This window comes from Poeciliopsis prolifica, unplaced genomic scaffold (assembly GCF_027474105.1).
Source record: "Poeciliopsis prolifica strain line A6 unplaced genomic scaffold, Auburn_PproV2 SCAFFOLD002, whole genome shotgun sequence".
Taxonomy (NCBI): domain Eukaryota; kingdom Metazoa; phylum Chordata; class Actinopteri; order Cyprinodontiformes; family Poeciliidae; genus Poeciliopsis; species Poeciliopsis prolifica.
This window is the reverse complement of record NW_026562377.1, coordinates 24371990-24392234: the sequence shown is the minus strand read 5'-3', so window position 1 is coordinate 24392234 and position 20245 is coordinate 24371990. Positions and strand designations below refer to the sequence as shown.

The following is a 20245-nucleotide window of genomic DNA, read 5'->3' as shown; positions in this document are numbered from 1 at the left end:
CTGCGCCGGGGCTCCGCACCAAAAGGCCCTCCTCTCTGCAACTTCTCAAATGAGGAAGTTCAGAGCAGAGCAGAGCGAGGAGCAGCTTCCTTTCACAGCCTGAAGAGCCGCAGAATGATGAAGAGGTAGAACGGGCCGTGCAAAGATGAGAACAGCCAAGCAGGAAAGCTGAGATCCAGAGCAGTCGGACGGATTTTTCTTAGGATTTATTTTATTACATTTTTTTCATTTTGACAGCAGATGCAAAACACTTGAGCTCAGGCTCTTGGGCTGTACGAAACAGGATGCCAAGTCACCAGCCTTGGTACCATGACAATATAACTCGATCCAAAGCTGAGGATCTACTCTCCAAAGCAGCAAGAGATGGAAGCTTCCTTATCCGGGACAGCGAGTCCGTCCAGGGAGCGTATGCCCTCTGCGTTTTGTAAGTTACCTTTGTTTAATGGCTCTGAATGGAACTGAAAGTTGATTTAAAGACGCCCCTCCTGATGAAATCGCCCCAACAAGCCTTCAGGTTCTCGGTCCTGTCAGACCAAACGTTACCAAACCGTTGACACCATTTGTCTTGTGATTGCAACATTACAGCAGCAAGTTACAAGTTAAAATTCCCCTGGCTGTTCTACGCTGTTTCGCGTCACATCTCTCGCACGCACACACACACACACACACACACACATACACACACACCGCAACATAAAAACTAGTTCCCTTTTATTTGCATTCTGTTCTGCCATGCAGCACCGCCCTTTGCCCTCTGCACCATCTTCTTTCACGTTTAAAGCTTCCATTTAAAATTTCTCCCAACCTGTTGTGATTGCAGCCTCATTGCACCGATACTCTTTTATGTCATTACTTTTGTTTTTTCTGGTAAGAAAGCATCATGTTGTACGTGTCCTATCCCAGTGACAGATATTTGCATTTCATTGCTGACCACAGATACCAGAACTGCGTGTACACGTACAGGATCCTGCCGAACGAGGACAAGCTGCTCTCTGTTCAGGTGGGTGGACGGTTCGAAGCAGGCAGGCATTTCTGTCCGAAGGCCTCCTGGGTTATTTTGGTCGTTTTGACATTCGCTAAAGACGAGGCCTGGAACACACACGGCGTCCAGGTGCGTCGGTGAAACGACAGTAGATTTCTGTTACTAATAAAAACACAAAATTCAACGTGGGGTACTTTTAAATTCAATTCCATTCAGTGCATCTGTGTAGAGACAAATCACAACAAATGTCGTCTCAGGGTGTTTTACACAATGAAAGAAAAAAAACAACAAAAACATTCCAGTTGATCAAACTGAACAACGGTAAAGTCGCACATCTTCCTACAAAAAAAGAAGCCATTTTTTAGTCAAAATGATTCTGGTAAAGAAAATAAATAAAATAAAATAAAATCAGCACCTCTTTCAAAAAACATGACAAGTGACAATATGCATGTAGGCTAATAATTTTAGCATTTTCTCTTTTTTTTTCTCTCTCTCTTTTTCTGTTATTCTGAAATATCAAAAATCACTAAAGCTTGAAAAGAAACACCCCTCCCCCACGCCACCGCATGAATATGTGGGAAGGTGTTAGATCTCCAGATTTAATGATCAAGTTAACATCTCAAACTGAGCCGTTTCCTTTATGAATGAACTCAGCGACAGATCAGGCCTCCAGGCTCCCTGGTCAGCTGTAAAGAGAAATCACAACGAAATTATCGCGATCACCGTTTGACCAGAGCTCTACAGATTCCTGTTGCCACCAGTGCAGAGCTTGCTCAACATTGGCAGCAGGTGGTTTGGAGGGAGAAAAGGAGACAGTAGCAAAGTCGTGCCTCAGGACGCAGAGTACAATTACACCAATGAACCGTCCCTTTTATTGTTTGGGACATTTGGAAAACTGTTTGTCCAGACAAGAAAATACGAAAGCTTTCAAACCTGCGATGTGCCGAAATGGAAGCGTTACAGTTAAAGGGAGAGGATCTTTTTTCTCCATACCGCCAAAAAATACTTTTACAAGACTGAAAAGCAAAACAAAGCAATTTCCAAAAAAATTCTTCTAACACAGTCAAATCAGCTGGCTAACCATAAACTAATAGGAATCAGTTCCAAGAACTAACAAGCCAAGAAATCAGTCAAGCATTTGTCCCGCAGGTTGATTTCCTCCATGCTGACATGAACAGCGGAGGCTCCACAGAATGTAAATGTTGACTTTAGACAAACACTGACAGACCTGAAGGCTTCAAATCAACTCATAAATTCGTAAACCGTTCTGTGTGAGGAATCCTGGCGTCCGCTGGTATTTATTCTCTACTGAGCAGCTGAGCTCATCCTGCATGTGTTTGGAACGTGAGTTTCAACGAGGCGGCGACTGAAAATGGACTGTTGGAAGAGACAGAAAGCAGAGTTAAGTCATCAGGGCCTGAAGGAAAGCGAGGCTGACCGCATTGTGCTCATAATATTCATTACATTTACGTTAAAACCTCTTGAGACGGAAACGTCACCAAAAAAAGCCACGAGAATCCTTCACTATTTCCAACAAGCTATTAAGAGACAATATATATGGAGGCAAACGTTTCATGCTCTGTCATTCAACAGAATGTTTCTGACTCGGTTATGACTAAAGGCAATTATTAACAAAAGTAATAATTTATCTAAAATGATCAAGTCGGGGCAACACTTGACCACCAGGATATAACAGAGAAATAGTTCTCAGTCTGAGTTATTGCTTTATGAATCTGCCTGATGAAGCTGAATAGATGAAGGATTGCATTCGGTACGTCCTTGAACAACGTAGCACTACGTAAGCGCGGCTTCTCCTCAAAACGCGATTCATTATGATAATTAATTCAATTTACTCTGATCAGCCAACTCACTAAGCCAGCAACACTCAACTCAGCTACTGAGGCAGAATGAGAGAATAATGAGAACTGATAAAGCATTAAAAGGTCAGACAGTGAAAATGAACAAATAGGAATGGGATAAATAACGTTCAGGGATTCTTTCCACTCTGAGGGACTTGGAAAGGAGGCCGAATTGGCTTTCAGATGAAAACACCAAAATATGTCAGAATAAACGTGACCAGGAGGAATTAGACTGAGGAAAGATTAGCTTTAAGCAAATCAAATTAGTTTAATATTAAATTAAGGACACAACTGATACTTGTTCAAAGCAACCAGATTGACCATAGAAGCAAAGAGAAAAACATTGTTATAATTATTTTACTATGAAATTATTTCCTGGATTAGAAACCAAGAACATTTTTGGAAATTGATTTCTAATTAACCAATCAAAGCAGCCATATTGATGTGTGGTTTCAACATGGCTGTTTAAAAGGGTTTAAAACAAATTTGGCACCGCTCAGGCGCTTATGGAGAATTTTCTTGATTAACTAGGGCAACGTGGACCATGGAAAATATGACACTTCTAATTTAACCACAATTTTTGCTTTCTGTTTCTTTTTTTTTTCTTTTTTTTTTTTTAAATGGACCACATCCAGCCACAGATTTTCACTCAAAAGCAGACTTTGGTGGATCCAGATTTGCATTTGATTACTTGATCAAGTCAAACATGAAGTGTTTTCAAAGAAAGAGTGACTCAAACTCTGAGAATGTATTACATTTTTTTCTATTTTTCTTAAAAAAATAAATAAATAATTTTTAAAAAGTAATCTTAAAGCCTTTTTTTGTCTGGTTTTTGTTTGAAAAAAAAATTTCTATTGGACCAGTGTGTGTTTTTACAAGTGGAAATATTGTGGTCAGATTAGCCGGACGACCAGGAAGCTGTGAACAAGAGTTTCACCTCTCTGCTCATCTGAACCTACAATCTCTGCTCTGCTTTCCTTCCGGGACGAATGTCAACCCGTGTTTGCATCTCCTGGTGGGAGTTTGTCAAATGTCGCTCAGCCTTCACCCATGTTCTCTGAACGAATTACATGAGCTGAATGAAAAATGACTCAGAGGAAGATAAGAGGCGCCGTCGGACTCCGCTGCCCCGCAAAAGAATTAACATTTCTTGATCTTTTACAAATAATTACACCATGAATGCAGAAGAAGTGAAGTAGTGCAGGCGCTGGAATAAATGTGAGTGCAGCCCTGCTGAGTCAGAACCACAGCATGACACTCCCACCGTCGTGTTTCTCTGTGGAGATGCAGCGATGTGTGGTTTCAGTTTGTCTCACCACACAAAGCGGTTTGTAAACATAGTTGTTTTTTTTTTTGTTTCTTTTTTTCCTGTTTCAGTCTTTAGCTGCATTTTCATAAAAAGGCAAACTTTGCCTGTCTGGGGTTCGGGGTGTACAAACTTTTTGTAACATGAGCCAAAATTGTCAAGTCAAAAGCGCTCGAGAGCCGGAAAATAAAACAAGAATGATTTTATTCAACAAAGAAAATAGTTTTTTTTTTTGTGGGAAAGGAATGTTTTGTTTGTTGAAAGAAAGTCAACCACTTTACTCATTTATTATTATTTACAATGTAAATGAAATCTGTGTGAGAGTCAATGTGTGGTTCATGTCTGAAATGCTTGGAAATGAAACAGAGAGCAGAAAGACGGGTTTTTCAGAGATGAATACTTTGCTATATGTAACATTTTGACTTTCGTTTGTGAGAATTTATTAAATAAAGAGTCTCCATCTGCCTGAACCGTCTGCACTGGTGCAACAAGTTTGTATCATTGTCAAAATGACCTTCGAATGGCACAAACTCTGTTAGCTTTGCAGTTGATGAATTAAAGTAGAAAATTTTCAGTTTTTGAAACTCAGAACATTTCCAAAAGTGAAAAGTTTTGACATTTTCTAACTCTGAAATTTCCAAGTCTTTATTTTTCTTAGAAAATTTCAGATTAATGCAAAAATGGTTGACTTCTTTGTTGTTGCTGTTGTGAGAATTAACTCCCTTTATCCTTTATTTTTATCCACAACGGCTCTGATACACCGTCGTAGAATTGCCATTTTCTACAGAACACATTTTTTCTTTTTTTTTCTTCCTGCAGGCCTCTGAAGGCGTTCCCATCCGGTTCTTTGCGATGCTGCCTGAGCTGGTGGAGGCGTACTACAACCCCAACATGGGCCTGGTCACACACCTGCAGTACCCGGTCCAGAGGGAGGAGGAGGCAGAAGAAGAGCAAGGTCAGCTTGCCCTCCACCCCACATAAAAAAAAAAACTAACATGCTGCAACCTTAACCAACTCTCACCTCCCATCTGTGGTTTGTGTCCCAGAATCCAACAGTCTCCCTCCGCAGCTTCCACCCAGGAACTTCCTGGCCGACGCCAAAGAAAGTGAAACCAAGACGTCGGAGCAGGCCACCAAGTCCTTGTCGGACATGTACCTGACGAGGCTGCAGCACATCGACCTGTCCGTGTACGGAGAAAGGAATAAAACTCGCAGCTGCGTGTTGCTGATTTGTAACTGGAGTGGCTGCTGATGTTTCTGCAGAGTGTTTCAGTTTTGCTTGGTGCTTCCAGGCTGTCAGAGGAACATCAGATGGCCGTCCAGGACTACTTCAGGACCTCCATCTGTCTGGATGCGGAGCAGGTGCAAAACGGAAACCCCAACCTGCCCGGTCTCAAGAAGCTCATCACGGCTGTGTGCAAAAATCTAAACTGGTGCGTTTGTCAGGTTTTTCTATTTTTCTGAATGGAGAGATTTCGTCTGATTTGTTTTCTCTCTCTCTGAGGCAGTGAGATCTCTCGAGTCCTCCCCACTCTGGAGATCTTCCACAGAGCGTTGGACCAGCAGCTCTCCCCGGGCATCGGGCCTAAACAGGTCGGTGGCCATCTTGAAAGAAAAAAAAAAAAAGAAACCTGACCTCATCCTGTGTTTTTCTTTCAGATTCTTGTAGATTCGGGACAATCTGTAAGCTACAGACTGGAGCAGCTCACCAAACTGCTCTACTCCATAGAGGACAAGGTACGGGCAGCTCCACACATGCTGGACACTTTTCACTTTGTTTCCTGGGAGACGAACCGCATGACATCTGTCACTGACAGAGAGAGAGAGAGAACAAACACTTCTTCTTCTTCTTTCACTTTTCAGGCCAAAAGTTATGTTTTCGAGGCCGTGGGCTACGATGGAGGCCACCGGAAATCACTGATACCCATCGTTTCGTTTGAGGTGCTTCCCCTTCGGTTTTATTTTATTCATTTATTTATTTTTCTTACATTAAACTTCAACGATAAACAGAAGCAGAATAAAACGTCTGCTGCTCTGTGGTTCTGTCTGATGCGACTCTTCCTCGACTGGCAGGTGAAGCAAGAGTCGCTGGGCATTTCCACAAAGATGGTTCTGAAGGTGGACGTCGAAAGCGGGAAACTCTTCTTCAAGAAGTCCAAAGACGGACCGGAAGATAAATACTTTGTTCACAACAAAAGTAAGACATTTCCATATTATCCTGTAGAATAGTTTCTTTCTCCTACAAAGAAATATTTCTTCTTGATTAACTGAGATGAGCAGCTTCAGTTGTTTCAATGTCATCTGAACTTTATATTTGAATCCAGATCATATAATTAGGAATAAATAGAGATAACTACATCTAGATTGTGTAACTCTACCCAACCACTAGCTTAAAAAAATCCCTCATAAAAATTTGGCTTTGGGTTTGGGTTAGGTTTTCTTTCTGTTTGCGTTTGGTCAGAAAGACCAAATGCAAAAACCAATGTTTCCTTTGGTTTAGGAAACATTATGACTCCACCATCAGCAGCATCTCTTTGGGTTTTTTTAGACGTTGTCCAGAGGAAACAGGATGGGCAGAATTAGAACCTGCCTCCTCTGTTAGAGGAGCCGATTTTTATGTCCTTTTGAAACAACGAACTGTGTCGTTTCTGTTCGGTATTTTTGTCGCTCCGTCAGCTTTATTTGAATCGTTTTCATGTTCTCCAGTCCTACAGCTGGTGAAATCCCAGAAAATGCACGCTAAGCTCATCATCGTGGTGGAGACGGAGAAAGAGAAGGTTCTGCGTAAAGAGTTTGTGTTTGACGACACAAAGGTGAGTCCATCCGAGAGATTTCTGCTGTTGTTCTATGAGAAAACACTGCAACCACCACCGTCCTCCATGATCGCTTTTTGACTCTCTCTTCCCCACTTTTTGTCTCAATTGCTCAAAGAAAAGAGAAGGCTTTTGTCAGCTGCTCCAGCAGATGAAGAACAAGCACTCGGAAAAGCCGGAGCCGGACATGATCACAGTGTTTGTTGGCACCTGGAATATGGGTGAGGAACATTTCTCCACGCCTGACAGCTGATTTGAAATTCAGTCGGCCGTCTGAACGCTGATGTGAGCGATGATCGACTGAACCCACAGGGAACGCCGGTCCTCCGCCCAACATCGACTCGTGGTTTCACTGTAAGGGCCTGGGGAAAACGCGGGACGACACGGCGGACCACATTCCACACGACGTGTACGTCATCGGGACCCAGGAGGACCCGCTGGGCGAGAGGGAGTGGTCGGACACGGTGAAGAACGCCCTGAGGAAAATCACTAACATCAGCTTCAAGCAGGTGGGCGTCACGGTGACCTGTCTTATCTGCACTGCTGGGGTTTTTTCACCCATTTTTTCATGATGAAGTCTAGAATTCAGATTATCAACAGGTTTCCATCCATCCATTTTCTGACACCCTTGTCCCTAGAGGGGTTGGGAGGGGGTCTGATGCCCTTCTCCAAGCAGGTCACCATGAACAGGTTGCCAGTCTGTCGCTGGGCAACAGGGCGACCAACTGTGCCACTGTTGCAGCCCAACTCCAGTCAACAGGTTTCATTCAGCAAGTCAGACTTTTTCAGTTCCACAGTGAGTGATATTTAAAACACAAAGAGGCTGTTAGTGTACAAATGGTGTCACAGGAACTCAGCAGGCCGGTCAGAGAGGAAGTTGTGGAGAGCTTTAAAGCAGGGTTGGGTTCGAAAGCAAAATGCAAAGCCTACGTCAGAGAAAGGAAATAAGGAAAGAGAGACCACTTCCGGCCAAAAGCAGTAACAAGATCTCCGTCTCTCAGGTGGCGAGTCACACTCTGTGGAACATTCGGATCATCGTCCTGGCCAAGCCCGAGCACGAAAACAGGATCTCCCACGTGTTTTCAGACAGCGTGAAGACGGGCATCGCCAACACTTTGGGTGAGCGTCTCCACGTCTCCACGAGGCGCCGATCGCCCCGTCACAAAGGCTGACGTAGAGGCGCGGTCTGGTCTGCAACATCCGGCTTGTTCACAGGAAACAAAGGAGCCGTGGGAGTGTCCTTCATGTTCAACGGTACATCGTTCGGATTTGTCAACAGCCACCTGACCTCCGGAAGTGAGAAGAAGCTCAGGTGAGATCGGTGATTGGTCTGTGTTCCACAGACGCGATGTGTCAGACCCCGACTCTGTACGCAAACGATTTCTTAATCCTCAGCATGTCACCATGGATTTTCTTTGTCTGCAGACGGAATCAGAACTACGTCAGCATCCTGCGATTTCTGAACCTGGGCGACAAAAAGCTGAATCCGTTCGACATCACGCATCGCTTCACGCACCTCATCTGGCTTGGAGACTTAAACTATCGCGTTGAGCTGCCGTCTTCGGTACGTTTCCCTGGTCGTGTTTGACGGCTCTGAGATTGTCCAGGAGTGGACAGAGTAGTTGGAATGATGATGATGTGCAGAAAGGCTTCAGATGCTGGAAGAAGCAGAGAGAGAGAGAGAGATGTCACCATTGACCTCTCCAGAGTGTCCAGTCTTTCTGCAGGTTGACCCATGAGGTTTATTTTAATGGGATCGTTAGAGGACACTGGGAACTGTGACTCCAATTTGCCTTTTTTTTTTGTTGTTCATTTTTCAAAATCAAAGTTTCAGTGTGAGATTGCCGGTACTGCAAAAAGAAAAAAAAAAAAAAAAAATGATGAGCTGCTTGTACTTCTTTCAGTTCTCAGTTTGTATTGGTCATGGAGAGCTTATTGGTTCTTCCAGGGACTTTATTGGAACCTCCGGTGAACAGCAGCATGTCACCGGCCCGCTGACGCTGTCTGCATGGTGACTCAGTGTCTCGCTGAACCACTTTTAGCAGCGGGTTTGACCTCATCAGCCTCTCAGGTTGTCAGAGGGTGGCTTCAGGTCGCTGACCATTCGCTCTACACTCCCAAAGGACGAGTTCGTCTTTTCGGCGGTGGGTGTTCAGTGGGAAGCTGTTAACGGTCAACATCTCACCTCGCGCTTGATAACCGGAGTGGTTTTTGAGCAGAACAGATGGGAAAATTTTTCAACACAAACTCTTTGTTACATACCTGATGCACTAGTTCTGCATTTTATGATTAGTTATAGTGAAGTGAGCAGCTGAAATGGAAAGCTGCAGCACCGAGCCTCCGCTTTGATCAAGCTTAGCCTGAAACTACTTTGGTTTTCAGACCTCCGTTTATTTTATTTTTTGCATGTTTTTCAAAATTTGTTTTCTTCCACGACGTCCAGATTTGCGTCTGCAGTACAAATGGCGTTAAGTCATGAACAGTCGCTGCACGGCTTCCTTTACAGGACGCCGAGAACATTGTGGCGAAGATCAGGCAGCAGCAGTACCACGACCTCCTCAGCAAAGACCAGCTCGCCATAGAGCGGAACGACGGGAGGGTCTTCCTGCATTTCGGTGAGTTCTGCTGAGTCCGTACCCGTCGCAGACACGCCGGCAGCCCGGTCGGTGCTAAAGCGGCAAATCTAATCTTTCTACTGATTGCAGAGGAGGAGGAAATCACATTTCCACCCACCTACCGCTTTGAGAGAGACACACGAGACAAATACGCCTACACAAAGGCCAAAGCCACCGGGGTGAGGATGGCCAAATTTATTCTTTCTGTCCTGAGCCGTCAGAACAATGACAGCATTTCGAGCAGAAACTAGTTCATTTGTTTGAAAGTCAAAATGGAAACATGGCGAGACACAAAGGAAGAAAAGTATCATCATCATCTTTCTAAAATGATAACCTAAAACTTTTTTCTTTCTTTTCCAAAATCATTTTTGGAATCACTGAGGCCTTTATTTTAGGACGGTGACAGCATGTTAGGTTTTTGTTTTTTTTCTGCAGTTTTTCAATGGAAACTGTCATCAAATTCAGCTTATTAACTACAAAAATAATTACATTTGCAGACAAAATACAATTTGCCATCGTGGTGCGATCGTGTCCTGCGGAAGTCCTATCCTCTGGTTCACGTCGTGTGCCAGGCGTATGGTGAGTATTTATCCAATGACAGCTTTTCTTATGAAAAGCAAATGAATGTGCGTCACCTCCAAATGTTTTTTTTTCTACTTTAAGCGAGTGATTTCCTCATTAAATATACCACAACATGTTGTTTTCATTTGATAATTTTTTTTTATTTAATTCATTTTGTAATAAATATGAAGGGTTTTTTCTAACACCTAAGACAAATCATGAATGACGAGGAGGAGAAATAACTTTTATTTGCTCCCTGCCATTTAACATAGCGCTAAATTTTAAAATGTGCAAAACTGAGAATTTTTTACAGTGATTAAAAAAAACAGAAAATATATTTTGGGCTTGTGGGCGAAGTTTATAAATTCTTTTTATTTTCCTCAGGAGTCAAAATTTTTATGTTCCAAGCTGAAAAAATGTACCTAAACGTCTCCTGACCACAAAATCCAACATGGCCGCCATGAATTTAAAACCTTTTGACAGTTGCAGTAAAATGGTCACATTTTCAATTCCGTGCTCGCATAGCACTGCATAGTTGTGTATGTTTAGTCAATGTGTCGATGTCAGTGTTTGAAGGTTTAAAATGCAGAAAAATGCACTGTGGTAGTTAGCTCGTGTTGCTAGTAGCGGCGAGCTTTGTCACCAAATTGAACTGGCTTGTAACTACAACATAGTTAAGTCAGGATTAATGCCAGTTCCAGATCCAAGATTTTACTAAAGAGGCAACAATTCTGCGGCACAAGAAGCTCCCAGTTCTCTTTCCTCTGTTACTAATGTAGGCCACCATGTCACTGACCTACATTGCAGAACACACCCTGAACACACTGTTGCTCCACTGAAACATGGCAATGGCAGCAGCATGCTCTTTAACAGGACTTGGAAAATGTTTAAGAAAACCTGTTAGACATGAGAACAGACTCAAGATTCATCATCCAGCTGGAGCTACAGTCACAGTTTTTGTGGGTTAGAATGGCCTAGTCAAAGTGTAGACCTAAATACAATTGAGAATTTTCAAGACTGATGCTCACAGCAGCTCACCGTCCGGTCTGACTGAGCACTTTGGTGAAAGACCTTCAGCTGTAATCGCAGTGATTAGTGTTTCTGCAAAGTATCGACTCAGAAAGACTGAGTGCAAATGCATGGCACACGTTTTAGTAATTTATTTTGCAGGAAAAAACTAATACACGGTAAAATATATATTATTTTTATTCCCGTTTCACAACTACGCTCTATTTAGAGTTGGCCAGAGTTTCTTGAAGTTAGTTTTTGTGCCTTCATTCCTTTACAACAGCAGTCTGTTTTGTCTTGTGTCATTTTATGTCTTTCATTCGTGAATGTTTGACATGCGACCGTAACATCTGATGAGAACTCCCATTGGGCCTTTCGTCTTCTCAGGATGCACTAACGACATCATGACCAGCGACCACTCGCCGGTTTTTGCTTCATTTGAAGTCGGAGTTGCATCTCAGTTCGTCTCCAAGCAAGGTAGGAGAACGAGTTGGCCCAAAGCGGGGGAGGTGGGCCGGGGGGTGTCGGACTCATTTCCATTTTGGGACACATCGGGATCACGAATGTCTTTAAAGGGCTGGTTGTGGCAGAATGTGTTGATCGAAGTGCCCGTTGACAAGCCGTTAAAATGTTAATGAAGAAGCTTCACTGCATTCAGAGAGTATTTCTTAAAGGGACAGTCTCATATAAAATCAACCTTTTTGAGCTTTACCTCATGTACTATCGTTATTCCCTCATCAAAAACATACATTTGATTCTTTTATGCACGTTTGGAAATCTTCTACTCTCCATGGAAACCATTCAGCTGTGCAAAAAGCCTGGATGGACCTAGCTCTGCCTTCGAGACGCAGCTCCTCCTTTGACCTGCAGTTTTTAGGTTTCCAAACTTCCTCCTCACAGACCAACCTCTCTCCCGTGGCTCTGCCTCTCAGATCCTTCAGACTAGCCAGCAGCAATTAGCAAACACCTACTCAGCTCGTACAGTGAGCTGAGCAGAATAACATAAAAACTCAGTAGTAACATCAAAACTTGTAAAGGGTTAATAGAGAAGCCATGTTGCGATGACTTTCTGAAGGCGGAGTTTCAGAAAGAGCAGGAGTTTTTAAAGCGGCAGAGGCCCAATATCAAGGTGTTAAATCAGGAAGTGAAAGTTCTTTGAAATAATATTTGATATGACATTTGTTATATCAACTAAAGGTAACATTGTTATTTGGCTGTATTATAAAATGGCAGTATGTGCCTGGAAAACACAACAGGCTGTTCACATAATTTTCCACAAATGACAACATCCCACAGAAAAACCCCCAAATCCATCCTTTTTTTTTCTTTACAAAGTTTTATGTTTTTCTTTTTCTTAAAACCTAAAAATAGAAACAAAACAGTGTCTCCTAAATGTCAGCAAAATTCCTAAAACAGATTTTTTTTAATTATTATTATTTTCCAAAGGTCATATAAGATTTCTGTCTCTTTGGCCTATAAAGAACTCCCTGTTTTAGAATCTGCAGGGCCTTGAGTCTGACGCATGTGGCCTAAATCAATCAAAGATGGCCTCATCCTGCAGCCTGATGCCTTGGTGTTTGTTGATTCCTCAGATCCCAACAGTGCTCCTCAGGGTGGGATCCAGATTATGAACTGCGTGGCCATCCTGCTGACCAAGTCAAAGACCAGGTTCTTCATCGAGTTTCACTCCAGCTGCTTGGAGAGTACGTTTAATCCGACTCAGCACGTTCAATCCGTAGCTAAAAGATCCAGAAACTGATCGAAACCGAATCCGTCCCACAGAAACTGTGAAGACCTCAGAAGGAGACAACACGGAACAATCCGACGGCTCCATCAGAGTTTGGTTCGGCAATAAAGTCGAGGTAAAATGACTTTACTTGCAGTTTGCTTTTGTTTTTTTGTTTTGTTTTTTATTTTATTTTATTTTATTTTATTTTTCACGGTTAAAACCGAATCGTTGATCGCCTCGTTCCCGTCTCTCCAAGCTCACGCCGATCATTTCCGACCCCGAGTATTTGCTGGAGCAGCACATCCTCATCTGCGTCAAATCCACAGATTGTGACGAGTCGTACGGTAAGAGAAGAGAGGACACATCGGCAAAATGTCTTGGCGAGGTGAAAGTGCTTTACCTCCTCTGTGAAGGATGTAACTAAATGTAATGTGTGTGTGTGTGTGTGTGTGTGTGTGTGTGTGTGTGTGTGTGTGTATGTGTATGTGTGTGTGTGTGTGTGTGTGTGGTGTGTGTGTGTGTGTGTGTAGGGGCGGGGGGAGTTCTAGAAAAGTTATGAGATTAATCTAAAAATTTCAGATGTTTTTGCTGGAATTTTAAACTTTTTTTTCCTCTACATTTAACTTTTACTTGAGTAAAAATATGTTGAAGTATTGCAACATTTACTGGAGTTTTAATTTTTAATCTATCCACTCATCTGTGTCAGTTTGCCTTAAAAGAATTGTTTCATTTTAAACCCATAATAGACTAATGGACAAAATAAGTTGAGTTTCTTTCAGTGTTATTATTAAAGGATCTAAGTTTTGTGGTGCTCACGGTCAGCTGGTATTTACTTCCTGAAGGGGAGGGATGCGTCGCTTTGCGAGCCGCCCAGTTCTGCTACCGGGAGTTCCAGATCACGCTGACCCACCAGGGCGAGAAGACGGGCACGCTGACCGGGGGCATCCAGCTGCGCACATCCGAGTTCAAGCCCACTGAGAAATTATACGGTGAGGCCGGGAGGACTTCAAAAACCCTCACTAAATAACCTTCCCCGGTCTCTGAAATCAACTCTTCCTGTTCTTCTCCCGTTTCCAGATTTTATTAAAATTGAAAGAGACGACACCGCTCCTTCAAAAGGCAAAGGTGGAGACAAGTAAGACACTCTATTTTTTTCTTTTTTCACTTTCCACCACAACTCCAATCGCAGCCCCTAAACGTTCCTCTAAGACATGCGGTGTTGTCTTCTCATCAACAGGTCCGCCGTAACGCCAGCGCATGATATCTCCAACCCAAATTACATGGGAGTTCCTTTCAAAAGTGGGAATGTGTCGGATAGGGGCTGGAGTTACAGCATGACCCCCAGGAATGTCTGCGGTGGGGCTCCAGGGGGTAAAGAGTCCAAGAAGCCCGGTTACGACATGGGCGTACGAAGTCCCACTACAATGAACTACAACACCACGTAAATACCCCGATGTTAATAATACACTTTCACATTTTTCTAAAAATGTGGCTGCTGAAAGTTTTCCGTCCATTCATCATCTGCATGATTGTCAAATAGATTTGTGGATTTTATCGATGCATTTTCAACTCCCAACATATTTTAAAACCCTGTAGTGAGACGCCAAGCCACAAATATTTACATCTCTGCTGCTATTTTCACAGTTTTTCCTCATTTCAGATGACTTTTCTGCTCCTGCTTGCACATCTCTCCTGTTTGTGCAATTTTTATTGTTGATAATTATAGTCAGTTGTTGTAAGCCAATGAAATAGCCCTGAATTTAACTCTGCTATAAGTGCATACACTGCGCAGGTTTGACCACTTTTAATAAGAACAGTCAAATATGTAGTCAGACTCATGGCCGAACTTGTTGATGGCTCCCAAAAGGTAAGTGGTTCTTTGCAACCAGGGGTACTTTTAGTCAAATATCATTTGACTAAAGTATATTTACAGGCTTTATGGTTGAAAGTATAGGGTCATTTATCTCTGTATATCTCTGTATATTTATCTCTGTATTCTATTTTAACAACATCCTGTTCTAGCTATACAGGCTTTATTGCATAGGTGGCCTCACCCTATTCAGCCACAAAAACTTCAGTAATCATCGAAAGTCTCTATGCACACTTTAAACGCTGACTTTGCAAATCCCACATTTGCAAAGTCAGACACTGATGCTGGACGAGTCCAGGGGACTGGCACACAGTCTCCTCTCCAGCTATTCCCAAAGGTGTTGTATTATCTTGAGGTCAGGACTCTGAGGCAGTCACCGAATATCTCCCACACCAAACTCACTCCTTCATGTCTTTATGGATCTTATTAGACATAAAGGGACCAGGATATTTTCCACAAAATTAAGATATGCTGAAGAACTATGAGTTTCTCTTCTCTTCTGCAACTAAGGTTGCGAGCCCCACTCCATAATCTCCTGTGCGCCCAACTTTACACTTGACAGAATGCCAAGTACCGTTCTCTTGACCAAACCCAGCCTATTCTATTCCATTGGTTTGTGAGACATATAGACATAAGCTGTCTGTCCAGAGAACACGTCTCCACTGCTTAAGCCCACGAGGACTGGTTTTGAGGATCCATGGTCTATGGTCTAGTCTTCAAGACCATAGAAGATTACCAGAGAAACCCAGAGATAACCGATTTGGTCATGGAACTCTACAGTTCCATGACCAAATCCCACTGCCAGGCCAAAGACCAAGGTCATCCCCAGCTGGACCGTCTCACGCCGACCGTAGATGGAGACCCTAATCACCCCCCGTTGGTTGTGCCACGTAACCGCTCCTTCACTTCTTCTGAGAACAGATCCCAGGCTCAGAGCCCTGGAGGCCATCCTGCATCTCTCCTCAAACACACTGCTAGTCAAATAAACTACTAGTTACCAGCCTATTTCAGACCTGAATGAATGCTGGTGAGGGAATTCAGACATTTTGGAAGAGAGATGCATCTAAAAGTTGCAGGATGGTAGCCCTTGAGGACTGGGCTTGGGGATCCTTGGTCTAGATCTAAAGTGTAGCTTGGCCTGGTCAATCCATTCAATAAGGCTCTTCTGTGTTCTATTGTGGAGGCGCAATAAACAAAAATTTGATTATCAGATTGTTTTTCAAACTCAATGTCGTTGTTACACCACAGTTTCACCATTGAAAATGCATCAATGCATCATTAAAGTGCTTCAAATGAATTGGTGCGAATTTCTAAGCAGCACTTTATACTTAATGTGATCCAACAGAAAGTCAATTCAAATCCTTACAGATTGGTTCTTGTCTGCTAGGAATGAGGACGAGAAGTTGTCTGAGATGTTGGACAACCCACTCTACGGTTCCATGACCAAATCCCACTGCCAGGCCAAAGACCAAGGTCATCCCCAGCTGGACCGTCTCACGCCAACCGTAGATGGAGACCCTAATCGCCCCCCGTTGGTTGTGCCACGTAACCGCTCCTTCACCTCTTCTGAGAACAGATCCCAGGCTCAGAGCCCTGGAGGCCTGCACCCACCAGGACACAAGAAGCCCGTGGTTCCCTCTCGCTCTGAGGGAGCCATGGCGCCGCATCGGCCACCTTTGCCCACTAAGTCACGCCCAGAACCCCAGAACCCCAAACCCAGAGATTACCGAGACACATCGGAGATTCCCGGCAAACAGAGAGTAGGCCCAGGAGGTAGACCCAGCCCGCTACCGCCTCACAAAGACAGTAAGGCACGCACAAAGGTTTAAGGGTATAATTGAATCATCACAATCTGACACTTTTTTTTTTTATTTCAGTGCATTCAGAACATCCCAAGACAGGCCGTCCAGTGAACTGAGATAAAGCTGCAAATAAGTCCAGCACTGACAGAACTGCTTCCTGCCCTGCATTTCACTATCTAAACATAAAGTCAAAGCTTTGACCAGTTCTTCTCATCACTTTGTATCACAGAGTAACTTGTCATTTTTCTACAGTATCAAAAAACTTATTCCCCCCTTTTTCTACAGCATATAGTTAGAACTAAGCTCTGTTTCCAGTCTTATGCTAAGCTAAGTTGACTGAATAATGGCTGCAGCTTCAAATTTAACACGTTTCTCAACCCGAACTGGTAGTGTCTTGCCAAAGTGTCAAACTCGTTCCATAAAGCTCCAGTTCATGCCATTGAATGGGATTTGTAAGTAGAAATTAAACATGTATAGCTATGTTTTTAATGAGCGTAAAGTTTTTAGTTTACAAATCAGGTTTGTTTCCTACTGTATACAGCCAGGTCTCTATGGCAGCCCAGAATGGTCAAAGCAAACATGGGTTCAAGAAAGGGAAAACTTCATGTTTTCTTTGTATTCAAGGTTTCATGTACATGTTTGGTTGGCAGGTGTCTGGATCAGAATTTGGTATGTCCTCCATACTTTCCCTTTGTTGTTACAGAAAGTTACATTTTCAGGGTGGGTTTCTAGTGGGTTTGCGTCACACCGCGGGTTACAAAACTGTACTCTCCTTCCAAATAATTACAAACGGAAACTTTTACACTATGCTGTGGCTAATGAATGTTTACCACCCAGTATTAAATTGCACGAATAATAAAATGTTTTTCCTCAGATGTACAATAAATTCCAAAATAAATATAATTGTCAAACTTTCTTTGGACTTTATTGTGTTTTGAGTCATACATGTATTTTTTTTATGATGATCGTCCATAAAACTAGAAAAATTGTACATAAAATTTGTTAAGAAATATACTGTCACGCCTGCCGTTTAGAAATTAATCGGCTTGAGTGTGTGTTTTTGGGTAAGTTGTTTTCATACATGGAAAATGTTGCCGTTTTTATGAAATGTAACACTACCAGAGACTCTTCTATCTTTCGACCCGCTTCGTTATCATTTTTATTTGAGTATTTCAGTAACTCCAGCGTTGCAGTGCGCTGCAATTGGTTCCCTACTAGTAATTTAACTTCTGACCACCTCTAATGGTTCCCAAATGCTACTTTAACCCAAAATAAAAACATTAAATATTAACTTTGAGTAAATAAAACCAAGAGATTCCATTCATTTAAGTCCATTAAGTGATCTAATGGACAATCCTACCAAGGCCTTCATCTCTTTGTTGAAGTTGTGAGCACGAGAAAACACCTCTGGCTCCCCCTGGTGGAGCCGGTCAGTCAATGCAGCCTGGAACGTCATCAACACAAGTCGCACTGCCTCCAAAATACCACAAGCAAGAATGGTAAGAAACTTTAATAACTCTTTAGCTTTATCAACAGTCTACACAAAGACTCCTTGTAATTTTGCCAGGTCTTGTGTGACTTCGAGCTCCTTACTGTTGCATAAAGTGCTCTGAGTTCTGCGGCTCTCTCCCAAACCGCCTCCATCGTGCTCGACATGTAGCTTCCTGGCTAACAGTAACGTTAGCATGTCGCTCTGTCCCCCAGCTTTTCTACTCGTTTTTCAAGTCTCTGGTGGGAAAGGACGTGGTGGTGGAGCTCAAAAACGACCTGAGGTTAGTGCTTGTGACCGAAACACATTAAAACTGCGACGTCGTTCCGCTGTAGCTGCGGCGAGTCAGCGAGACGGCAGGACTAGCTAGCCGCAGTAGCCGAGCGATAGCAACGGTATGAATGAATGTTTACGCCAACACGATCAAATAATCGATCCTGCCCTTTCGATCAGCTTTTTGTAATTTGTGTGGATAAAATATGTCCACGTGAGAGAGTTCCAGTAATGCATGGAAGGCTACAGCTCGAGATTTGGGTGATTATTGATATACTTCATCTGTTTGCAGCATCTGTGGGACGCTTCACTCTGTTGACCAGGTTGGCTTTATGATTATCTTTATTATTTAAAAATCGACGCCTTTTAGCGTTTTGCACTGTTTCCTTATTGTTTGTTTTTCTCCCTTTCCCGTATTTATCTGTCAGTACCTGAACATCAAGTTGACAGACATCAGCGTCACAGATCCAGAAAAATATCCACATATGGTAAGCTGACGTTAGGACGTCCGGAAGTGTCGTCACTATTTCCTTTCCAATCATATGAGGCTCATAGACTTTACAAAAGCTGATTAAAGAGCATTCTGGAGAAATATTGAGGTTCGAATTGCTTACCTTTGTGTTTTCATCAGTACATTGAAAACTGTCTTTAAAGAGACTTATTCCAACAGCTCTGTGAATTTGTCTGGAAAACTCTCTAAATTTAACACCAAGAGCGATTAAAAAAATTCCCTGAAGAAGAGAGAACGCCCTGACAAAACACCGTCTTTATCAAAACGGTGGCCTCAAATGAATTCACATTCAAAGAAACTCTCAGAAGAAGTCAACAAAAATGATCAACCCCTTCAGTAATCGTTTTTTTACTCGACACTGTATTAGAATCGGGTGTTCATTCAACTCTGAGCCAGATTTTGCTCCGTCAAACTGCACCGTGTTCTGTTTGCTTCAGCTGTCGGTGAAAAACTGCTTCATCCGTGGATCGGTGGTCCGGTACGTCCAGCTGCCGGCCGACGAGGTGGACACGCAGCTGCTCCAGGACGCGGCGCGAAAAGAAGCCATGCAGCAGAAGCAGTGATGGGGTCGTGGGGTTTGTGACGGCTAGAGGAGTATGAGATACAACAACTTCACGTTTTGTAATGACTTTATTTAAGGATGGGAGTTTGATTTACTTCAACAACAACAAAAAGAGACTTTTTTGTTTTTTTTTTTAGTGCATTCCTGATTATGGAAATTTGCAGAGCAGGATTGATTGTCTCAAACCTGCAGGATGTTCAGCGGTCTTCATCTGAATCTTTTAGTTCAAACAACTTAGGACCGTGTTTGTGTTGACTGTTCTGGTTTAAATTAAAAAGAAGTTGTTTTTTTTCACAAATAAGGTTACAATATTTTAATCCTTAGTTCATTTTCTTTATTAAGAAATTCTCCTGCCTTTTTGTAGATTTTTTTTTTTATTGCTTTTGGAGAAATACTTTGGTGTGTCAACATCAACTATGACCGTGGAAGAAGTCATTTTGTAATTATGTGTACTTTTTGGAAATAAAGCTAAAACTTCATTAGCTTGTTTGTGTTTGTCTGAAAAAGAGTGCTGAGTCGTCTGGAATCGGCTCCGGGTTTCACGCGCTGCGTCGCACTATGCCATTGGATCTGCCAATGTCTTCGTGAACAGCAGCTTATTTTATTGTTTGTTTTAATACCAGCTGACCCAAAATTCACCAGTTTCCTCCGTGGTCCTAATAGTCGGCGGCACGTCCCACAGCAGGACGTTTACTGTCGCCGGTGTGACCTTATCCCTCACATACTGTTCTGGAAAAAAGATTTGTTTTCCAGAACAATATGTCCCTTCTTCATTTTGAGTTCTTGTGGGTTTTATGTGCATCGGTTTATAGTCCTGCTAAAGCCTTTTTATTTAAGTTAAAGCTGGACTTTGAGCGGGGGGTTG

The 20245-nt window shown here is 42.8% G+C and overlaps 2 protein-coding genes across 2 annotated transcripts; both read left to right on the top strand.

The window, feature by feature from the left end:
• Positions 1-53: 53 nt before the first annotated feature.
• inpp5d (inositol polyphosphate-5-phosphatase D) lies at positions 54-17460 on the top strand. The gene is made up of 27 exons (XM_055047482.1): positions 54-424; positions 937-1000; positions 4967-5102; positions 5194-5335; positions 5440-5580; positions 5656-5740; positions 5807-5884; positions 6011-6088; positions 6221-6344; positions 6854-6960; positions 7079-7181; positions 7273-7469; positions 7962-8079; positions 8176-8272; positions 8386-8524; positions 9467-9575; positions 9666-9754; positions 10073-10154; positions 11532-11621; positions 12737-12847; positions 12927-13006; positions 13130-13217; positions 13716-13862; positions 13951-14008; positions 14111-14314; positions 16131-16549; positions 16621-17460. Exons 1-27 carry the CDS (start codon positions 285-287, stop codon positions 16659-16661), a joined length of 3267 nt encoding a protein of 1088 aa, XP_054903457.1. The 5' UTR covers positions 54-284; the 3' UTR covers positions 16662-17460.
• Positions 17461-17984: 524 nt separating this feature from the next.
• Positions 17985-19859, top strand: smx5. The gene is made up of 5 exons (XM_055047469.1): positions 17985-18044; positions 18250-18317; positions 18600-18630; positions 18736-18795; positions 19256-19859. Exons 1-5 carry the CDS (start codon positions 18042-18044, stop codon positions 19379-19381), a joined length of 288 nt encoding a protein of 95 aa, XP_054903444.1. The 5' UTR covers positions 17985-18041; the 3' UTR covers positions 19382-19859.
• The last annotated feature ends 386 nt before the right edge of the window (positions 19860-20245 follow it).